This window comes from Melospiza georgiana, chromosome 8, assembly GCF_028018845.1.
Source record: "Melospiza georgiana isolate bMelGeo1 chromosome 8, bMelGeo1.pri, whole genome shotgun sequence".
Taxonomy (NCBI): domain Eukaryota; kingdom Metazoa; phylum Chordata; class Aves; order Passeriformes; family Passerellidae; genus Melospiza; species Melospiza georgiana.
The window spans coordinates 12,451,839-12,470,788 of NC_080437.1; the positions used below are offsets into that span (position 1 = coordinate 12,451,839).

Genomic DNA, 18,950 nt, shown 5'->3' on the forward strand with positions numbered 1-18,950 from the left:
CTGCTGTGGGGAACTTTGTAGGCCTGAATTCAAAAGCATAATGGCAATTTTCAAACTACACGTAATTACATACACAATCACAAACTTCACAGGGATGTTTGAAGGCTGCTTCTCTTGTCATCAAAGTGCACCATTGGGTAATGAAATTGTCAACAGAAACTGTCAAACCTTGCTTTGGAACACAGAATATGTTCACCAACACTGATACCTCATACAGTGCTCTGTGAATGGCTCCTGCCCATGCTTCTTGCAGTATAAAACATGAGAAAATTAGGACAGGAACTTAGCACTCTATGCAATTGGCTACAACCCCTTGAAAACTTTTTGGAAGTAGTCCTCTTTTGCAATTTGCTGGTAAGTTCTCACCTTTCAAGTGCTAGCAGTATGAATAATGATGTTGATAATTCAGATGCAAACCAGAAATATTTTAGGCCTCCTAATGAGGATACTTTTTGGCCACAAGACCAGTGGCTTTGAAAGTGGGTTAACTACTCCCATTGTTTACTTTTGTAACTATCTATTACTACAGCTATCCAGAATGCATTCCTGTTGGTCCTGGATCAGTTATTCAAATAAAGGGCTGTAGTCTGGTGGATTCTTCTGCTGTCCACATGGCTCCAGGAGTAGCTCCCCACCTGAGGACGTGATGATTTCTTCCTGGAATGATAAAACCAATTAAAATATCAAAGATATAAACTGCATCTACCTTCTAAGTATAGCAATGAAGGCCATCATTCCTCTGTAACTGGCTAGCTACTATAGATAAACACTTGATAAAATAATTACAGACCAGCAAAATTATTTTACCGGTTAATAATTTTCTTCATGCTCTGTTTGTGTTATTTATGCTGGTAGCAACTTGTACTATTATCAAGCAGTGAAATCAGCACATCCAAGAGACACTGATTTGTACTACTTGCAAGTTGCTGCACTATTTAGGAAGTCACCTACAGATGCTTATAGAGGGTATTCTCATGGGTTAATTGAAGCGACAGATTTACCATGGCCAGTCTTCCATGCTGCTACCCCCAGGCAGACTGAGCAGGAGCTCAGTGTTTTAGTGAGCTCACACACAACAGTAACAGCTTTCTGACTGATGACAGCAAGGTGAAAGACATCACCCTTGCTACGAAAAGGCAGTCTGTACTCACAGCAACTATGCACAGAAGATGCACATTCACACCACATTCTATAAGGTTTGTTCTTCCAACTAATGGCTACCACCCCCTTGTGTCTGCCAGCTGAGTTGTTTGAGTGACCTCTCAGTTTTTCAATCAAAATGAAACAAAATGAAGTCAATCAGTACAAGCAAGTAGAAAATCAGTTACGCCAGCCCTCCTCAGGCCCTTAAAAAAATTCCATGCAACCTCTGGGGTGGGGAAGTATACTCTTGCTAAAAATAGTCATGAGGAAAGCAGCACCTTTTCCAAAATATATAGCAATAGCTGCAAGGGAAAATGTGCCCACAGCACAACCAGTCATATACAGATTGCTTGGGGTTACCAGGAGGCATTGGGACAATTGACAGTGTACTTCACCACAGAGGGCAGGCAGAAAAGCCTCTAAGAAAACCAAGTGACAGACAGGATAAAATACCTCCTGAGGTGATTGCCAAAGGTACCAGTTTTAATACAGCCATAAGCTGGACAGGGAAAATAGAACTGTGTGCTGGCATTAAAGCTGAACTGGTTTCCCTCATAGGCTTACTACTGGGGTAGCTATTAATTCTTATCATGGGACACCGAAGCAAGTTTTTATTCTTTTATTAAATGGCAGGAACTAAAAGCCATTCTGCTTCTGACAAGTGCAGTACTGATCTCTGTACACAGATGTTTTCCTAATATAGAGATTGCCTAACGTGAGCTGTGATGAAAATATAGGAACATGGCTGGAGCAGAGATGTCTGGAATTGGCTGTCACCATCACCAGGGGCAGAGGGGAAACTACATTAGCCAGGGGTTCCACATCCAACACCTGATAATCTGGATTTGAGTTGTTGCATGTTTGCTTTCTTTCCCTGCCAAAGCCCTGGTTAGACTCTTTCCAGGTGCAAGGGGGCTGGCTGGGATGGAACTTCACAGCTGCCTGTTCTCCATTGTGACATCATGTTTTGAATTTGTGGCTAAAACAGTGTTAATAACACACTGCACTTTTGGCTATTGCTAATCACTGCTTACACAGCACAAAGGATTTCTCTTTTTCCCACTCAGGCCCTGCTGGTAGAATAGGCTGGGAATAAGGGTGAAGTAGGAGGGGACACAGCCCAGTTGGTTAACCCAAATTGGCCAGAAGGACATTGTGTACAAGAAGGGTGTCAGGGATTGGAGCTTCCAAGGTGGCCACTGAGAAAGGTTTTATTTAAATTAGGGGAGAACATATATTTTAGTCAAATGTGACACCTACCATCTCCCCATGTAGAAATAGAATTTGTGGACATTTAATATCATAGTGATCTCTGAGGGGACACTAAGGCAACACTAAACAGATACTGCAAAACAAGTGAGATAAAAGTAAGATTTAAAAGACAGGGAATTTAGAAGAAAAGTAACCTGAGACTGAATACTTAAAAAATTAAAAGCTGTGAAGAAAAGGAGGAGCAAAAAATTTATAGAATTACTCTGAGACAAGTGTGAGAAAAAGATAAAATTGGATGGGGAGCTAGAAAAGAAAGGATAAGAGGAACTATAAGGGTGGCTAAGAAAAAAACAGAATTAAAACTGATGAAGATAGGGAGATGCCAGATGAAAACAATTTATGCTTTCAGAAACAGTGCTACTATTTAGTTACAGTCTGGCAACAAGAAACAAAACCTAGAGGTAAAGTAATTCAAACCCATCTACAGTCGAATAGTAAATTCTTCTTGCAAGATTGTTTTGGGTAATAAGAAGTGACCCTTAATATACCCCTAAAAGAGAGCCCCTCCATGTTCCCTTCTTTAGTGCAGGGTCACACTCTCTTGCTTTTGCACATTACAGCCCTCACATCAAAGGTAGAAAAATGCTGAAATTTCATTGAAAGACCTTTCTATGGTATTTCAAACCCAATTTTCCACAGCCAAAAGGCTCAGAAAGCGTTACATCTGTCAGCCCTTATTAGGCCATTTGTAGCCAAGGAGAGTACACACTGTGTAAAGGGACACAAGTACATACTGGAGCATTTGAAAGAAGGGGAAAAGCATTGTGATTCACTGCAACAGAAGGATGAATGTTACAGCTGGGCTTAGTGTACAATATTCTTTCCCACTGTGGTCATTCCTATTTTCCAGCATGGTTTCAAGCTACATGGCTGCTCATTAAATTATTAATCCATTCCACTCAGCTATTGATCTCCACCTAGCAAGTGTTACCTTGTGAAAATCAATCAGGTCTGTGAGCGTTGGGTGTCGGTTTGGGTCCACCCCCAGGAAGCTGTAGAAATCCCCCGAAGCATCCACCAGGAAGTGCTTGAAGCCGTTCTGCTGGCGGTAGGACAAGGCGTAGCCCCAGATTTTCTCACTGACTCGCACCAGGAACGCGCCTTCAGATTTATTCATCAACAGCTCCTCTGCTTCCTGACGGCTGATAATGCCTGGCCAGAAAAAACCCCATGGTTATGCAGGTAACAGGTCTGCCAGAGGCAATCAAATGCACCAAACACTGAACAGAAGTGAAATCACAATGGTGTAACTTCTGAAGGCTGGACTGTTTCTAGGAGGAGGTGGAGACAACGTTTATGCTGTTTGCTTTGGAAGGATAGCTGTAAGGGTTTTGATGGAGTCTGGTGGGATATGCTTTTTAATTTGATGATTAGGACTTGCTTTTTCCCATCCTTACTTCTTTTTCAAAGGATAAATAATACAACTGGCCTATCAAACCAGCAAATTCTGGACAAGCTGTCATTTAAGCAGACTAGCACAGCTAGGCATTGCAGCTTGAATTTGCAATGCATTGCTGATATTTGCAATTGTATTGCAGTTCTGCAGACTTTGTTGTCTTATAACTGCTTTATATGTCCTACAAAAGGAATGTAAAGCAAGTGCCAAGAGAAAAAGAATTTCTCTTCTTTTGTACATCCACACACATACACATGCATAGATGCACATAGGTAAATTGGATGAAAAGGTTTAAGGGCAGTAGAGTTTCAAAAACCGTCCCATTTTGGTTTTTTGTGTTGGAAAAGTCTTCATCTTTCTTGTTCCTTCTGATTCTGGGGTACAACACTGAAGTTGCTAGTACTTCTGCTTGCATAGAGGTTATAAAAGATAAAACCTATTCTAATCCTACCCCATAACAAAGGTGTGATCAGAATTGCACCTGGCACTGAACCAGGTCTTACCATCCACCCGGAGAGCCTGGTTCCAGTCTGTCTGGTCGGCCTAGAGGACAGTCAGCTCATGTCTCAATTATCTGTGAAACACCAGATGCTCACTCTCATCAGGAGCAGATGTTGAATTAGGCCATTCTGAGTGTGAACATGGCACATACGTCAGTAAATAATGTATGTACATGTTCCAGAGTTACTCTCTGTGGGGATAACTTTCTCCAAACAATGCATGTAATATTTAATGGAACTACTTGTCATCCTAGAAACCTACACTTGTCCAAGAGAGAGTTCCATGAAGCCACATTGTCTCAGTGTAATAACAAACATAGTTCAGGGATTACCAGTTTGCACAGAGAAGGGTTTATCTGAACGTTTGGAATGCTCTAATTAAGTCCTTAAGGAAAATTATGCATCTGGGAGACATAGGAAGGGACTGAGGAGGTCTGGGTACTAAAAGCAAGCACTATGTGATGTTTGGAAAGGTAGTAAAACATCTCCTCCTTTCAATTTTTGTCTACTTTGAGAATATGAATTTCTTTTACAATTTTACTTGGTGAAGTGACAGAGGGCTGAGTCTCAATGGGGGGTCAAGGTTCCCTTGATAATACCCTAGTACTAAGAAGAAATGTACACATATGTAGTCTGCTGAGTGACACCCATTTCTCTTTTATGAAGGATATTGCATCATCTTTGCACCAGACATGTAAAACAGGTAGTCCAAACATAAGCATTTGTTTAGAAACAGCAAGTAACTGCTCAGCAACACTGTCAATTGATGCACTTTCCAAAATTAAAAATACTTTTATTGGAGGTGTTCCAAGATGAATTATTATTTTTTTTTGAACTCTGTTCAAATGAAAAGACAGTACCAATATGAATCCATATGATATTATGGGAAATGTATTATGGGAAGTTGCACCACCAAATCCCAATACCAGATACCCAAGAATTACACAAAAACTGATTCTGAAATCACAGTATCTGTTAACCCAGTCTTCTCTCAAACTGGCCTAATTTAAGTATGCATGAAATGTGATATTAGTGATTATAATGGCTACTTCCTTGACAAATCTCTGCTGGAAATAAATGTAGATGAGCCACACTACCAGTCTCAGAGCATTTAATGACAGGAAAGGATAAACAGTGCCATCACCAGCAAATACTACATTAATTACCATAAATCAGTATTTACACTGTAGTTCCAGATTGAAGGCATGCTGATAACTTTTGAGATAGGAAGAGGGTGTTATAAGTATCTCTTCTCCAAGCAGTGCCAGAATTGTTATGCAGACCTGACAGGGAATGAGGTAGACTTCACAATTCAGACTTGGTAAATGTAGAGAATTTGTAAAACATAGAGAAATATAAAAAAAGAGTGGTTGTATTATACAGTGAACACTATTAGGATATTTCTAGGGTTTGAATCTCTATATCAGGCACATAACATGAAATTCATTTAGCATTGATTAGTTTAATGGCAAAGAATCTGTTCATCTGCTCTCAGTTCCCAGCAGTGGAGCTAAAACACTGGAGGCTTCCACACAATGCCATCTTCTTTGCCAGACCTTAGCTGTGTTCTAGGCACTTCATATCATTGAGTAGGTAAGAAATGCTGCATTGGTCAAAGCCAAGTTCTTTTTTCTCTTTTTTTGCTTTAATTCCCTTTTCTGCTAAAGATGGTGTAATAAATTATCAGCCAGCCACTCTCTTCCCTTTTACTGTCCTGATTCTGTTAATAGCTCACAAGAAACCATCTCTCCCTACCATCTCCTCCCTCTCCTTGCCTCCCAGTTATTTTATATTTCTCCAGTTCAATTCTTCAGAGGGTGGTTATTACAGCAATGAAAGTTTCCCACTACCCTTTAAAAAACATTATCCTGTTCTCAAGACAATTGGAAAAAGAGTGGCATTGTTCACTCCTGAGATGATTGTAGAAAGGCAGACAACATCTGTGAAACGCCTACATTTAAAATTGTTTTAACTAAAATCAAGAGTCTTTGGTTTCCCAAGGCTCCAATAGGAGGTATGGAATCACAAATGCTCTTATCTGAGCTAGTTAGGATATTAATGACACATATTATATTGAATAGAAACCACTGATGCTTTGAAAACTAATTTCCCCTCACTCTCATTCTTGCTAATCTCTTAAAAAGATTAAAAAAGGGGAAAGCCCAGTCCAGTTTTTGATGCTTATATATATTAGCAGCTTGGATTCTTAGCAGAGAGAATAACATTTTCTAAGACAGTTATTTCAAATCATAGAAGATTCATCATCAACTGACATGTTCCTAACTAACAGCTTCATTTTTAAAATACAGGACAAGTTTTAGATGATGATAGGCACATATTAACATTTTTGTTGTAATTATGTTCTGATTACTGCCACCAATCTTTCAAACAGGAAAAAGAACATCCTAACATTTAGGATGTATTAAGCTCATGTGAAAAGTGGTGAGTTCATTATTAGTTTTATGAGCCCAGCTAAGAAATCCTAATGCTGCCTTCCAAGTTTACAGGAGCCTCAGCAGCAAAAAGTGCTATTCTGCAATATTCTGCAATGACACCTTAGCTTCCCACTCTACTTTCAGGGTTATCCTACATATATCCTTGAGTGAAACTCAAGATGTATGTATGTATTTGTTGCAAAAATGCCACACCAAGCATGAACCAAAGGCTGATAAATTTTGCCAACAAGATAGACAATGTAATAAAAGTCTAGAATTATTTTTTCATGATTATACAGATAAAGTAACATCATACTCTTTGCTGTGACCTACCAAGACTCTAAAGTACCACATGTAATAGTCATGTCCACATAAAATGATAATTTAGTCTTTAATGGTCAATTATTTTAATACGCACACATATATATAAAATAAATATTATATATAATACATGTATATTATAATATATGTGCATATGCCAAGAGGCCAGCTAAGGTTAGAGGGACAGCAGGTACAAACACAGCCCAGAAGCTTTCATTTACCATTTTGCAATAGAAGCTATTTGTTGAGCTGATATTTTCTCTTTTTGTATTTTTTCCATCAGCTTGACCTCAAACACTCCAGTGCATGAGGTCTTACTCAGAAAAAGTGCTACAAATACTGGCAGGAATAAATTAGAACAATGTAATGAAAGAATTCATGGCAAAAGAATTCACAGCCATTATGAAAAGCTTTCTAGCTTGTGCAAAATTGATTTGATGAACAATTATGAATATTCACATATAATAAATGCAGAAGAAAGAGACCATTCTGTTAATACAACTGAAGACATCTAACCAGGGTGATGTAGGTCACTAATCAGGTTCCAAAACAGAGAGAAGCCAATACCAGCATCTTCTTTGTTTTCAATAGGATTAGATCAAAGCCCAAATGAGTACAAATATGCCTGGCAATCATTACCTGAATGATTCACATGCTAAAGGTCATAAAAATACATTGCACTGAGAGCAAGTGTAAGTAGTAAATAAACACAAGGAATTATGAGGAGTGAGCAGATAACTCCTGAATAGGAGGTCTATATTTGGGACTATATTTGTTCAATTATACAGGCAGATCTAATCAGAAAAGATATGAATATATTAGAATATATGTCATTTGAAACATAGTGATAAAATGGCCATAGGAGAGAAGGAGCAGTTTGCCCAGCATCAGACAAACCCTTCCATTTTTTCAAACTGAAAAACTAAGCTAGGTAGACATACTGCTCTAAATATAGCATTTAGAATAAAAAAGTCCCAAATCGCAAATTTTTTCCAAAAATCTCCAAATCAACTTCTCTTCAAGACTTAATTTGAAAGTCAAAAGTTGGATTACACTTCACAATGATAAAAAGAAAAAAGCTGAAGTAAATTTCAGGGAAAAAAAATACCACTATAGAAGCTAGGAAATAACTTCGTTTAGAACAGAGTTTTGGGTCTTGGGCATTTTGAATCAAAAGTTGTGGTTTAGTGAGAGGATAATACATTATATGTTTTTCTCCTTACTTCATTATGACTTTAAAAAATCATGCAGTTGGAAGTAAAGATCAAACCTGCCTGGGGCCAAAATCTGAATGAAGGCAATCAGTTTTGAAGGAAATAATCAAAGTAAACAGAAACTCAGAAGGGATTGATCCAAGTGCAGCCAGTGTGGTTTCAGAGGAGCTGACAGGCTGTGTCACATGGCAGGGTTAACATAAACCACTGCCAGGAGGAGCAAGAGCAGCTTCTGAGACCCTCATGGAGGGGGGCAGAGCTTCCAGAGCCCACAGAAGATGAAGATGCTCATGAGGAGCCAATACAAGGTAAGATGAAAACTGAAACTGGGGAACTAAAACTTAGAAAAGGTCTGACTTTTTGAGGTCCCACTATAAGGTGGATAGTAAAAACTTGAAACAAACACTCAAATGCATGACAGTAGCTACCATCTCTGGGTGAAAAACCCAGCTCCTTCAGCCACTCAGAAAGACCAAAAGCATAAAATCAGGGAAGATGAAGTAGTGGCTTCCCTGCAGTGGAAGAACTAGAGCAGTTATGGTTTATACTCTCAAGGACAAGTATCACTCAAAGCAAGTTTCCTCAGGTTGACTTTTTCAATTCTCTTCCACAGGTGCAAGTCTATACTTGGACTCTGAAACTGACTGAATATAGTTTTGCTTGTTCATTGGAAGGTCACAATTAATCTACAGCAGGGTGATGTCTTGACTGAATACTTTATGTCATCCTTGAGACTGCCAATGTCGCACACAATTTAAAGAATGCTGTTATCAGTACAGTGGTTTATGGACTGTGCTGCAACTGAAAGAGTCAAAAAATAACAAAGGGTCTAAAGTACCACATATAATAGTCATGTCTATATAAAAAGATCATTCTGCCTTTAATTATAAAAAGTCATACATTGTCATTTCTCTGGTGTTTCCAGCAGGAGTAGCATGCACAACTAAATACATGCACAAAGACTTGCAGCAATAGGATCTCACAGTGTACTGCTATTGAAGAGGTTTCACCCTCTCCTTCCTTTTAGTCACAATGCTTTTTTGAATGATGCCACAAGAAGAGATCAATAGTATTGTGTGGGAAAAGCTAGAGCTGAGAGGTAACAATAGCTCTGCCTCTGCTATTTCAGCATAGAAGCAATAAAGGCCAAAAAGCAAAGCAAGGGAGTAAATCAAAGACATCTGGTAATAGAAACAAAGCTGTTGAAGCTATTCACCATCTGCTGTTAAGGCAGAACAAACTCACATGGGACTAGATCTTCAAAAGAGTTCTGTTTCCGTTTAGACATTGAAATAAATGGTCAAGCTTAGTAAAAAAATAAAAACAACGAATAACAAAACAACAAAAATTCAATTAAAAACTCAAACAAAAAAACAGCTCAATGATGGGTAGATTTGCTGAGGTTTGGGGGGAATTTTTTGTTGTTTTGTTTGTTTTCAAAACTCTGTCTTGAAGTGCGATGGCAAGAACCCAAGAGCAAAGGGGTTCTGAATTCTTATGTAATGCTTTTGTTATTTACAGCTAGTAAGAATGCAGCTTTTTCATGCTGTGCTCCAGGTTGGTAATCTGAGTCCTAGTAACTAGTAATATTTAAGGTCACAAAAAGCAAAACATAAATGTGTGTAAATAAAACCTTCCTGTCTCCATAGAACTGCACTGGTCGACAAAGCTGGGTTGTATTTAGAAACCAACAGGTAAAACACACATTAGAATAAACTCACAGATGAGTTCTGTTGGACTCAGGGGCCAGTATGGGGCCAGCCTTCTCTGAGCTACATTGGCAAAGCAAAGTGAGACTCTCTAGGGAGCCTCTGGAGAAAGTTTTCTCTGCTCCACACTCACCACCTCTTCTGCACAATTTAGCATGCAGTAACAAACCTCACATAGAGATAATTCTGTGCTGGGGAAAGGTGAGCAGGAGCCCATTAGCCATTCTTCACCATTCCTCTCCTTTCTAACCACCCTGGCACATTTCAGGCGTATGCAGAATTGGGAAGCAACACCTCAGTGAGATTCAGCCAACTCTCCAGTGTGCCTTGCTCACTACAGGAACTATGCCCTGGGCTATGCATAGACATGTACAGCAAACCAAGGCCCAGAGGAATAATGTGTTTCTGATGGCAAGAGATCCCTTTAGGCAAGGATGAGGCACCTTGATAATCTATCATGTGCTAAATGAGCTCTCCTTGAAGACTTGATGCATATCTTGAATCTCTATACAGGAGAAATTCAAGGAAAAGTATCACAGGTAAAAATATATAGGACTGGTTTTGTTTTGGGTGGAGTTTTTAAAAGGGTTTTTTGTAGTTTTTTTTTATTGGTTGGTTTGGGGTTTTTTTCCCAATGTGTATTCATCTCCTTGTTTTGTCAAGACACAGCAGTTCTTAGAATAAAGCAAACTCAGTCCTCAGAAGATTTCTTAATTTCCTAAGATTCTCTAAAGCAATTAAAAACCTACTGAAATTCTGAAAGGAATAGATGCCTTACTCCCCTGGGAATCTTAAAAATTCCATCTAAATGAATAGTGCAGTAATAAAGAGTATTTTTCTTCAGGTTTACAGAAAATTGGGTGTGTAACATCCATTGTTGCCAGTGCAGCTCACAGTTCATTCCCTATGCACTCTGCAGAAAATATACTTCTTAATTGTCTCCTTCAGAGTTCATTCTACATCCAACTATCAAATACTGTAAAAACCCTTTATACCCACTGTCAAAACATTTACACCTTATTCACTAGCAAGCAGTGCAGCACATAAAAGACAGGTGTTGGCATTACTTGTCTGACTATACCAGTGTATAATAGAGCTGTAAATTTTTCTGTTAATGTCTCCTCAAAACCTTGTCTTGCTTTCTCTTCCTTCTTTTTAGAACAGCCTATAGAATGCATTAGCTGGGAGGAAAACAAGTTAATCTCTCTCTTCTCTTTTTACATTATTGTCATATATCAGAAGAAAAATATAGCACAAAATACTTTTAACCTTTTATCTCATATATATATATATCTTTTTTGCTTTAGATATAGGCTCTTCTGACCTGAAATCCCGGCATTAAATCTCTGCTACTACCCTTTAATTTTTGTGAGTTTTCTCTTCTTGTCTAAATAGCTTCTGAAAAGAAGCAAAGAAGCTTATGCTAAAAGATGGAACAGTTAACCATTCAGTTTCAGTGGCTTCTTAAACTAAAATCTTGTGTGTAATTTAGTATGTATGATCAGTAACTTGTCAGAAAGTATGGGTCACGAATATTTCATTTGGTACTGTTTTCACTGTTGGAACACTGTTGTGTTTCAAAGTCAGATGCCTCAATGTTCCAGTGAACTCAATGGAAGATCAACAACAGGAAGATTGGGGTTTTGGTTTTGCTTTTGTTGGTTGGGTTTTTAAATCAGCAAATACTTCCAGGCCTGTATAAATGTTCTACACTCTGTTATAGATACCTGCCATTACCTGCCATGTAAGTAGGATGGGAAATAAAAATATGCATGAGGATGTCTTCAAACTTGAGAAAATATCAGTACACTAATCCAAGTAGGGAATTTTGTTACAAATATTATTCCTGTAGGATGCATTCACCTCCTTACAATACAGATGAGATGGAATTTTCATTTCTATTATGTACTGAAACATTGAAATTTGCTTAATCAGTAAAGCACACAAATATCTAACTAAACCTGACAGGGCTAGAAATTGTACAGGGGAGTAATAAACACAGAGCAAAGAAACTGATTTATGCTCTGATCCTCGCTCAGTAAACTGAAACACCTCTGTCCTGGTACAATAGTCACTGATACTGTGTTTTGTGTGCAAATTGAAGAGTGGGACAACTTTTTTAAAAAGGTTAGTGGGCAGTATGCATCATCTTTTCTCCAGGCAGACAGAATGTTTCATTTATTCACTCTTGGTCTTTGAAGCAAGAAACAGGAAATTCTAGTTTGTGGTCATCTTTTGCAAGCATTTCACTTGTTTATATTACTCACCTTGTTACTGCTCATCTAAATTCTCCAAGTTTACTGAGTTTGAAAATGACAGAGAAAAACCTTCTAGTATGCAAATTAGATCTAAATCATGGGAAAAGATGAGAAAACTGATACGTGCAAGAAGAGGGAAGAGGAAAAGCCCTCTTGGGACCGATTTATGTTTTCAAAACTCTAGCCATCATTAGGCTCTTGTTTCTCCTAAATACTTCTGAGGGAAACACAAACATGAGCCAACATGAAAGACTGAGCTTTTACCAAACCAATTGCACAAAACAAAACAAAGCTCACAGCGAGATTCTTGTTTACTTTGGATTTCTGCACAAAGGAAATAAAGGAGAAAAGTAGAAGTAGAAAAATTAAAGTAGAAGAATTAGTCTTTTAGTAGAACCCTCCTGGCTTTGTACAACTCATTCCAAGGCAGCATTGCCAGGGGACTCTCATTGCCATGGGGAGCACGTGTACCAAAGGCAAGAACAGTGCATGGAGCAGCACTGCTGCCAGGCAGCCTCAGCTGGGATGACTTTCCTGCAGAGATCTCAGAGCCCAGCACTGGCTGATGGGCACTTGCAGTAGGGGCATGGGGGCACAGTTCTGAATACACAGAGAATAAGGAAAGTTTGTGAAGCTCAGGGTAATTCTTTCTGGAATCAAAGGCTCCTTTAAAAAACAATTTAAAGAAATATGTAAAAGCAGAAATTCTTTGCAATTCAAACTCAGCAGTCACTGAACACTTCACTCACTGAAGGCACCACGATGAGGACTGAGTGCCAGTTCCCTGACTTGCTGTGCAAGCTGCATTTGGAACTCAACCCACTGCTCACTCAGTGCGTGATGTTACCATTTCCCACTGCCTGCAAGTGGAAGACAAGGGTGAAAAACTCCAAGTGTTAAAACTACTGTCAGTCTCAGGGATTGTTTTGGGAAAAAAACTTGTTTCCTTAGATTTTTATTTACTTGCAGTATCTTCCTTCTCTCAAGGCTGTATGCACATGTAACCACGAGGATTTTCTTTTAAAAACAATGTCAGAAGAAATACTAGTACTTGCAAATCTATAGGTGTTTAATCTCAAGAAAGACAAGTCAAGCACAAAACTTCAGCTGTGCAGTCTTTTAAAACAGCTACATATTTTACTATCTCTGAAATAAGCATTGCTGACTGACGTGTGGAATACTTTACAGGACACGTAAATCCATAATCATTATTTTAAAAATTAAATGCTAATGGATATATTTACTTATTTTAGCACCAGGTTCTGCTTCTGCACTACACATTTAATATATTGATGTTTCTTAATAAGTAAGATGCTTCTTTTTGTCTTCAAATAATTTTGACATAAGAAAAATACTATATACTGACACCAAACATATATTTTTTTCATTAAGAGTATTGATACATAAGTTATTTTTTATGCTTCTGAATTATGAATACTTGGTTGCTCAGGCACACAAACATTTAAGTTTGCAATGCAGACTGGCTCCTTTGTGCAACCTGTTCTAAAAACACAGCCACATTTGCAGATATATAGAAGACACAGTAAATAATGAGCATTCATTTAGAAAGGCTGCTGTGGACTAAGAACAAAAGAACTCCATCCCAGCCAAAAGCAGGACATTACCCCACCATTTGCATGAGTATACCGCTTGTAGAGAAAAACGGGATTTAATTCAGCACCCATGGATTTCATAATATCTACACTGTGGCTGATATTATCCTGAATAAGTTATATAATAAATCAGCATAAACTCTGGCAAAACAGCTTGGGCCTGATTAGACGACTTTGCCTTGTATACTGTGCAGCCATTTATCCTGAGGCAGGTTTTGACCCATTATACGCATTTTCCCATCATGTAATTAAGTACAGAAAATAAAGAAGAATTAAAAAATTAGGCCCATGTCCACACAGATTGGACTGAGATAATCAGCTGCCAAAAAGCTTTCTAATAATAATAGCAATAAATTACTTAGGATTGTAACATGCTCTGATTTTCTATCAAAATTAACAAGACAGCAACATTAAGTCCTAGTGCAGTTCCCTGTGCCACTATTGCCATAGCTGTAAACGGCTAGGAGAGGGAGTAACTGTATTTACTAAATGCAGAAAAGGAATTAATTACTTAGGTAATAGGAAGCTACTGGCAAATGTCATCAAGCCAAGTGAAAAGCAGAAAAATGGACAAGAATACTCTGAAATCATGGCAGCCACATGACACAAACTATAAAAAGGCAAACAAAAGCAAAGCAGATGTGTCTGTAACACTACATTTTATGAGTATTTCTGCCTTTATCATGTCATTTCCACTAAGCATTAAAAAACCCACCAAAACAAAATAAAAACCCACTCACACAAAAACACACAAAAGGTAAAAACAAAAAACCAACTAAAAACTGGAGGGAAAAGCAGTGCATTCAGTCATGAGCCAAATTATAAAAAGCCTGCAATTTTTAGGGTCTAAAACTCAGAGAAAACAAGAGTGCCACTTTCTCAAGCTCATCTCTTGAAAAATAGGAAAATAATTTTAGAAAGAGGTCATTCTCAGGCATTCTTTCCTTCTTCACATTGTTATAAAGCTTTTCAATATGTCTTGTATAAAAGCAATAGAATGTTTTATTATACAAAGCATGTTTAAGAATCTTTTCAATACATATTCCAGTTTTTCATGATTTTGTTGAATTAAGATAAATCCCAACACTTCAGATTCAGACTTAGAAACTGAACTCACTGTCTTTATCAGAGGTTTCACATGTTTTACTTGGATGTAACAACACAACCAAAATACAGACTATAGCTTCAGGCAAACAGAAAATATATCCTAGTCCTGTTTAGGAGAAATCTTGAAATAAATGAGATGTACTTAATGAAAGCACATTTTAGAACACTGAAGAAAAGTTACCATGTTAGTGTTTACCAAGAGGAAGAAAACTGCATTGGCTTTAGACTGGCAGATGGATTGAAATAATTTTCTGTATGATGCATCTCTGAATGAATTCTTCAATTATTTTCCATAAAGGCAATTAATCTGCTGTACTCCCTAAAGCAAACAAGCTTCACAATGACTTCAATGAAAGAGCAAAGTAAAATGTTGACATGTGTAATGATTCTTAGATATTCAAAATCTGCTTTTGTGTAAACTGAAACCCAGAGCTCTCCACAGACACCCATGCTTAGTAAGGTTTATTCGCATGTCAAATTGCTGTGAACAAATGTCTTGAATAGTGTAACACAAAATACACGTGGCTAGGAAAGGTTTTGTAACTCTACTGATTACTAACGGAGAGGTGATACCTCAGCTGGTCATTGTTTTTGAGCATTATCAATGTTCAGCCTTCTTTGGGAGCCTTCCTTCTACATTGCTAGTTTAAATTCTTTCTTTGCTAAATCAATGCTAATATTGATTTGCTATTCAGTACACAGGGAATGCATTATGAATAAAACTTAATTCAGTAGTCTCACTGTAAAAGCATTTGCCCAATGAACAAACACTGCAATGTCTAGAAGATAATCGAGTTACATGGTAGTAAACAAAATATTACACTACAGCCTCTGACAAGCTGCTAACTTGCTACAGTTGCTAATGTTTTTCACTGGCCCTTACATATTGATACTGATTTTTATTGATGTATCTATGCTTTTTACATGACTACATGGAAGTTAGGTTTGGCTTCTTGCATCCAACAGAATTCTTTAGACCTCTAGTTTGACTTCAAGCAGCAAGAGTTGGCTTTTAGATCCTGGGGCCATTTCTCCATGTGTTGTCTTTCCACGTGCCTCATGACACAGCTGAGGGTTGCTGCATGCTCCCAGGTGAAACTCTGAATTTCAGGAAGAACCCAGACTAGTGCCACAGATTTGGCCCACAGTTTATAGCCTCTCATGAACACCCTGAGCAGATAGCAGCTGATAAAGGCAGTCACATGGTGCAGCTGGCTCTGCAGTCACCATAGCAGTGTGTGAGTACAAGGCAAGGAAGCTTTCCAGGAGGTTTTACTGATACCCTTCTTGGCCATTAATTAGACAGAAGAAAAGTAGTGGAATGCATTCTCAGTTTGCTTTTATCTAATAAGGAAGCCCTAAGTTTAAAACAAAAAATATAGCCCACAATCAAAAATTACTGATGAGTCCTTGTCCTTTCTATAATTGAATCAATAGATCCAAAAAGTACAAAATCCTGATTATATAACCAGAAACACATGCTCACAATGGTCTTTAAAAGCACATATATCTTACAGCTCACCTAGAATGCTACAATCTCAAGGGTGTTGAAGAAGCTGTCAAGACACATTTTCCATAAACTTAAATGACAAGTGTACTAGTAAATCACAGTGTCAGCAGAGCTCACTCAAAAGGAGGAGAAAAACAAAAGCCACAGTTGACATGGAGCCCTGGAAAATTCAAATTTTACAGCTGAATGTTTCAACAGATAACTAGGCAGAAAATATACTGTGTTCTTTGCTTTACATGCTTTCCTCCCAGGTAAAGGAAACTGGTTTTTTCCTTAAATATATTCCCTTTGTGTAATGTTTAAGAATGCATTTATTTTCTACGTACATTAGCAATCTGAAATCTATTTTTAACTGTGAGAAGCTTCCAGATGACATCACTGATCTCCTAAGAAATCATTCTACATGTTTTTTTAATCAAGTAATTATTAGAACCTTTATTGCTAAAAGGGGTACAAATTTAAATCATGGTTTATCTGGAGTAATTTCCCATATTCAAATTAAAGCAGTAGGTCCAGATAGATTTCTACATAGCATTTTCTGTAACTGCCTAAGAAACTGTACTTCTTTATCTAGCTCAAAGAAAAGTAAATGTAGACATAATATTGATAACTAATTTTTCTTCTCCTACACTTGGCTAGATTTGGGAACCTTAGTCTAGCTTTGTTAATTACACTGCTTTCTATCTGCTTGCAGCATTCTTGAGCATTGATTTCTTGTACTAGTCCTCAGGGGGAAAAGTTACCTTTAATCACTCAATAAAGTGAGCCAGACACTGAAGCACTGTTGAAAGTCAAATGAGAACAACATTGGGATAGTAAAAACTTCACACCTAACAAGTGGCAGCGTAGGACCCATGTGCAGCTCTACCACTGACCCAGTTCTGGACATCCCCTGGGGTCTGACACAGTTCTCAGTTAAGCCACCCAAAACCAGGCACTAAATTGCCTCATTTCCTACCAGCAGTAGAGCTAAAGTGAGTGAGCTAGCAGCTAGGCTCAAACTCACAGCAGGAGAATCTGAATGAGGGATTTGAAACCACTACTCAGAAACAGAAATTACTTCACTGGAGGAACCAACTTCATCTCAAAAAAAGTTATAAACAGAAGCAGGCAAAATTTTTACTAAATTTTTGAATCCAAAATCTGGAATTAAATGTCTTTCATTTACAGTAAATGTCATTATTCAAACATGATAAAGAAACTCCACTCATGCAGCAACTGTGCAGAATAATTTGTTCCTCCCACTGTCTAGATTCTCAAAACTTCTGTCACCACCCTGTAAACAGTAGCATGGTTAAGAGAGAAAATAGGAGAGGGTGTTCTGTCCCATGACTAATGAGCTAATACTTTCTTGTACTTTGGATTGAGTATCTATAAATGTTTATAGCACACCTCAAGTTGAAAAGATTACATTTATCAAGCATATTGGAATGAATTTATAATAGCCACGTGCACTCATGAAATATCCATGCTGTGTTTGATTGTGAGAAGCAGTGGTAGCAGCACTGGCAGAATGGCCATGGAATTACATACAATTTAGATCTCAGTCCTCTCCACTGTGGATTAAGAACTCTTGTGTATTTTATTCTGGATGTTAATCTTGGATAGAGAGCTAGGGTTTGAAGCAGTCAGAGCCAATGCCAATCAGTGTGCCAACTTGTTCTTTTGGAGCTTTTCAAAAGAGTCGTGAGTTTGTGATTTGACAATCCCATTCACTGAAAGGCCAGGAAAAGAGGGAAGAACTGACCTTTCTGAAATTGAAAAGGGAAGAAGCTGTCATTCCCTTAATATTTGCAAGGCAAAGGCAAATTTCTGTCTCCCTCACTCCACCCCATTCTGTCTCCATGCCAGCAGCACACAGTGCAGTGACAGACACAGGTTGGTTGCCTCAGTCACAGAAATCCCTTCTCTTCCTTTCTCTACCATCTCCTCCTGTTTACCTCCTGCAGGGAAAGCAGTTCAAGTGTCCTGATCTGCTTCTAACTGGGTGAACTGGAATTAAGCTAAACCAACAACACATTGTCTCTCAGGCCCACGCTTTGTCCCCTGAATGGCTACACACAATACCTGCTGGTACTCTGTTTGAGAGAGTTGTCTTTGCTTAGCAGGAAAACAGTATTACTTCAGAGGAGCTGTCAAACTAATAACTTGTAATCTTTTCCCTTGAGGCTGGATCAATAGGACTGCAGGTTCAATGCTTAGCAGAGCAAGAAGAAGGACCAATAAGGCATCCAGCTTCTGGGAAGTCAGGGAAATTTACTGACCTCAGGTCTGCAAGTCTTTGCTGGGCTTTAAATAGATAAAATAATAAATATAACTCAGTCTGTCGTAAGCTGATGAAAAAATATACAGAAGCCTGTGAAGGAGAAGGCACATTCTTGTAAGCATGCAGGCAAAGGAACAAGAGCTGCAGGCATGGCCGATGGACACTCAGATATAGATAACAATGAGCAGGATATGAGCAATTCATCC

The 18,950-nt window shown here is 38.3% G+C and overlaps 1 protein-coding gene across 2 annotated transcripts in view; it reads right to left on the bottom strand.

Annotated features, from left to right (window-relative positions):
• Positions 1-322: 322 nt before the first annotated feature.
• The window catches only part of SH2D4B (SH2 domain containing 4B), a 56,380-nt gene continuing 37,752 nt past the window's right edge, over positions 323-18,950 (bottom strand). For both annotated transcript variants that reach the window (XM_058029384.1, XM_058029383.1), the window contains exons 7-8: positions 3,347-3,567; positions 323-657 (exon numbers count right to left, since the gene is read on the bottom strand). In XM_058029384.1, coding sequence (XP_057885367.1) covers positions 565-657; positions 3,347-3,567 — 314 coding nt within the window. In that variant the 3' untranslated portion in view covers positions 323-564. The remainder of the gene's footprint in view (positions 658-3,346; positions 3,568-18,950) is intronic.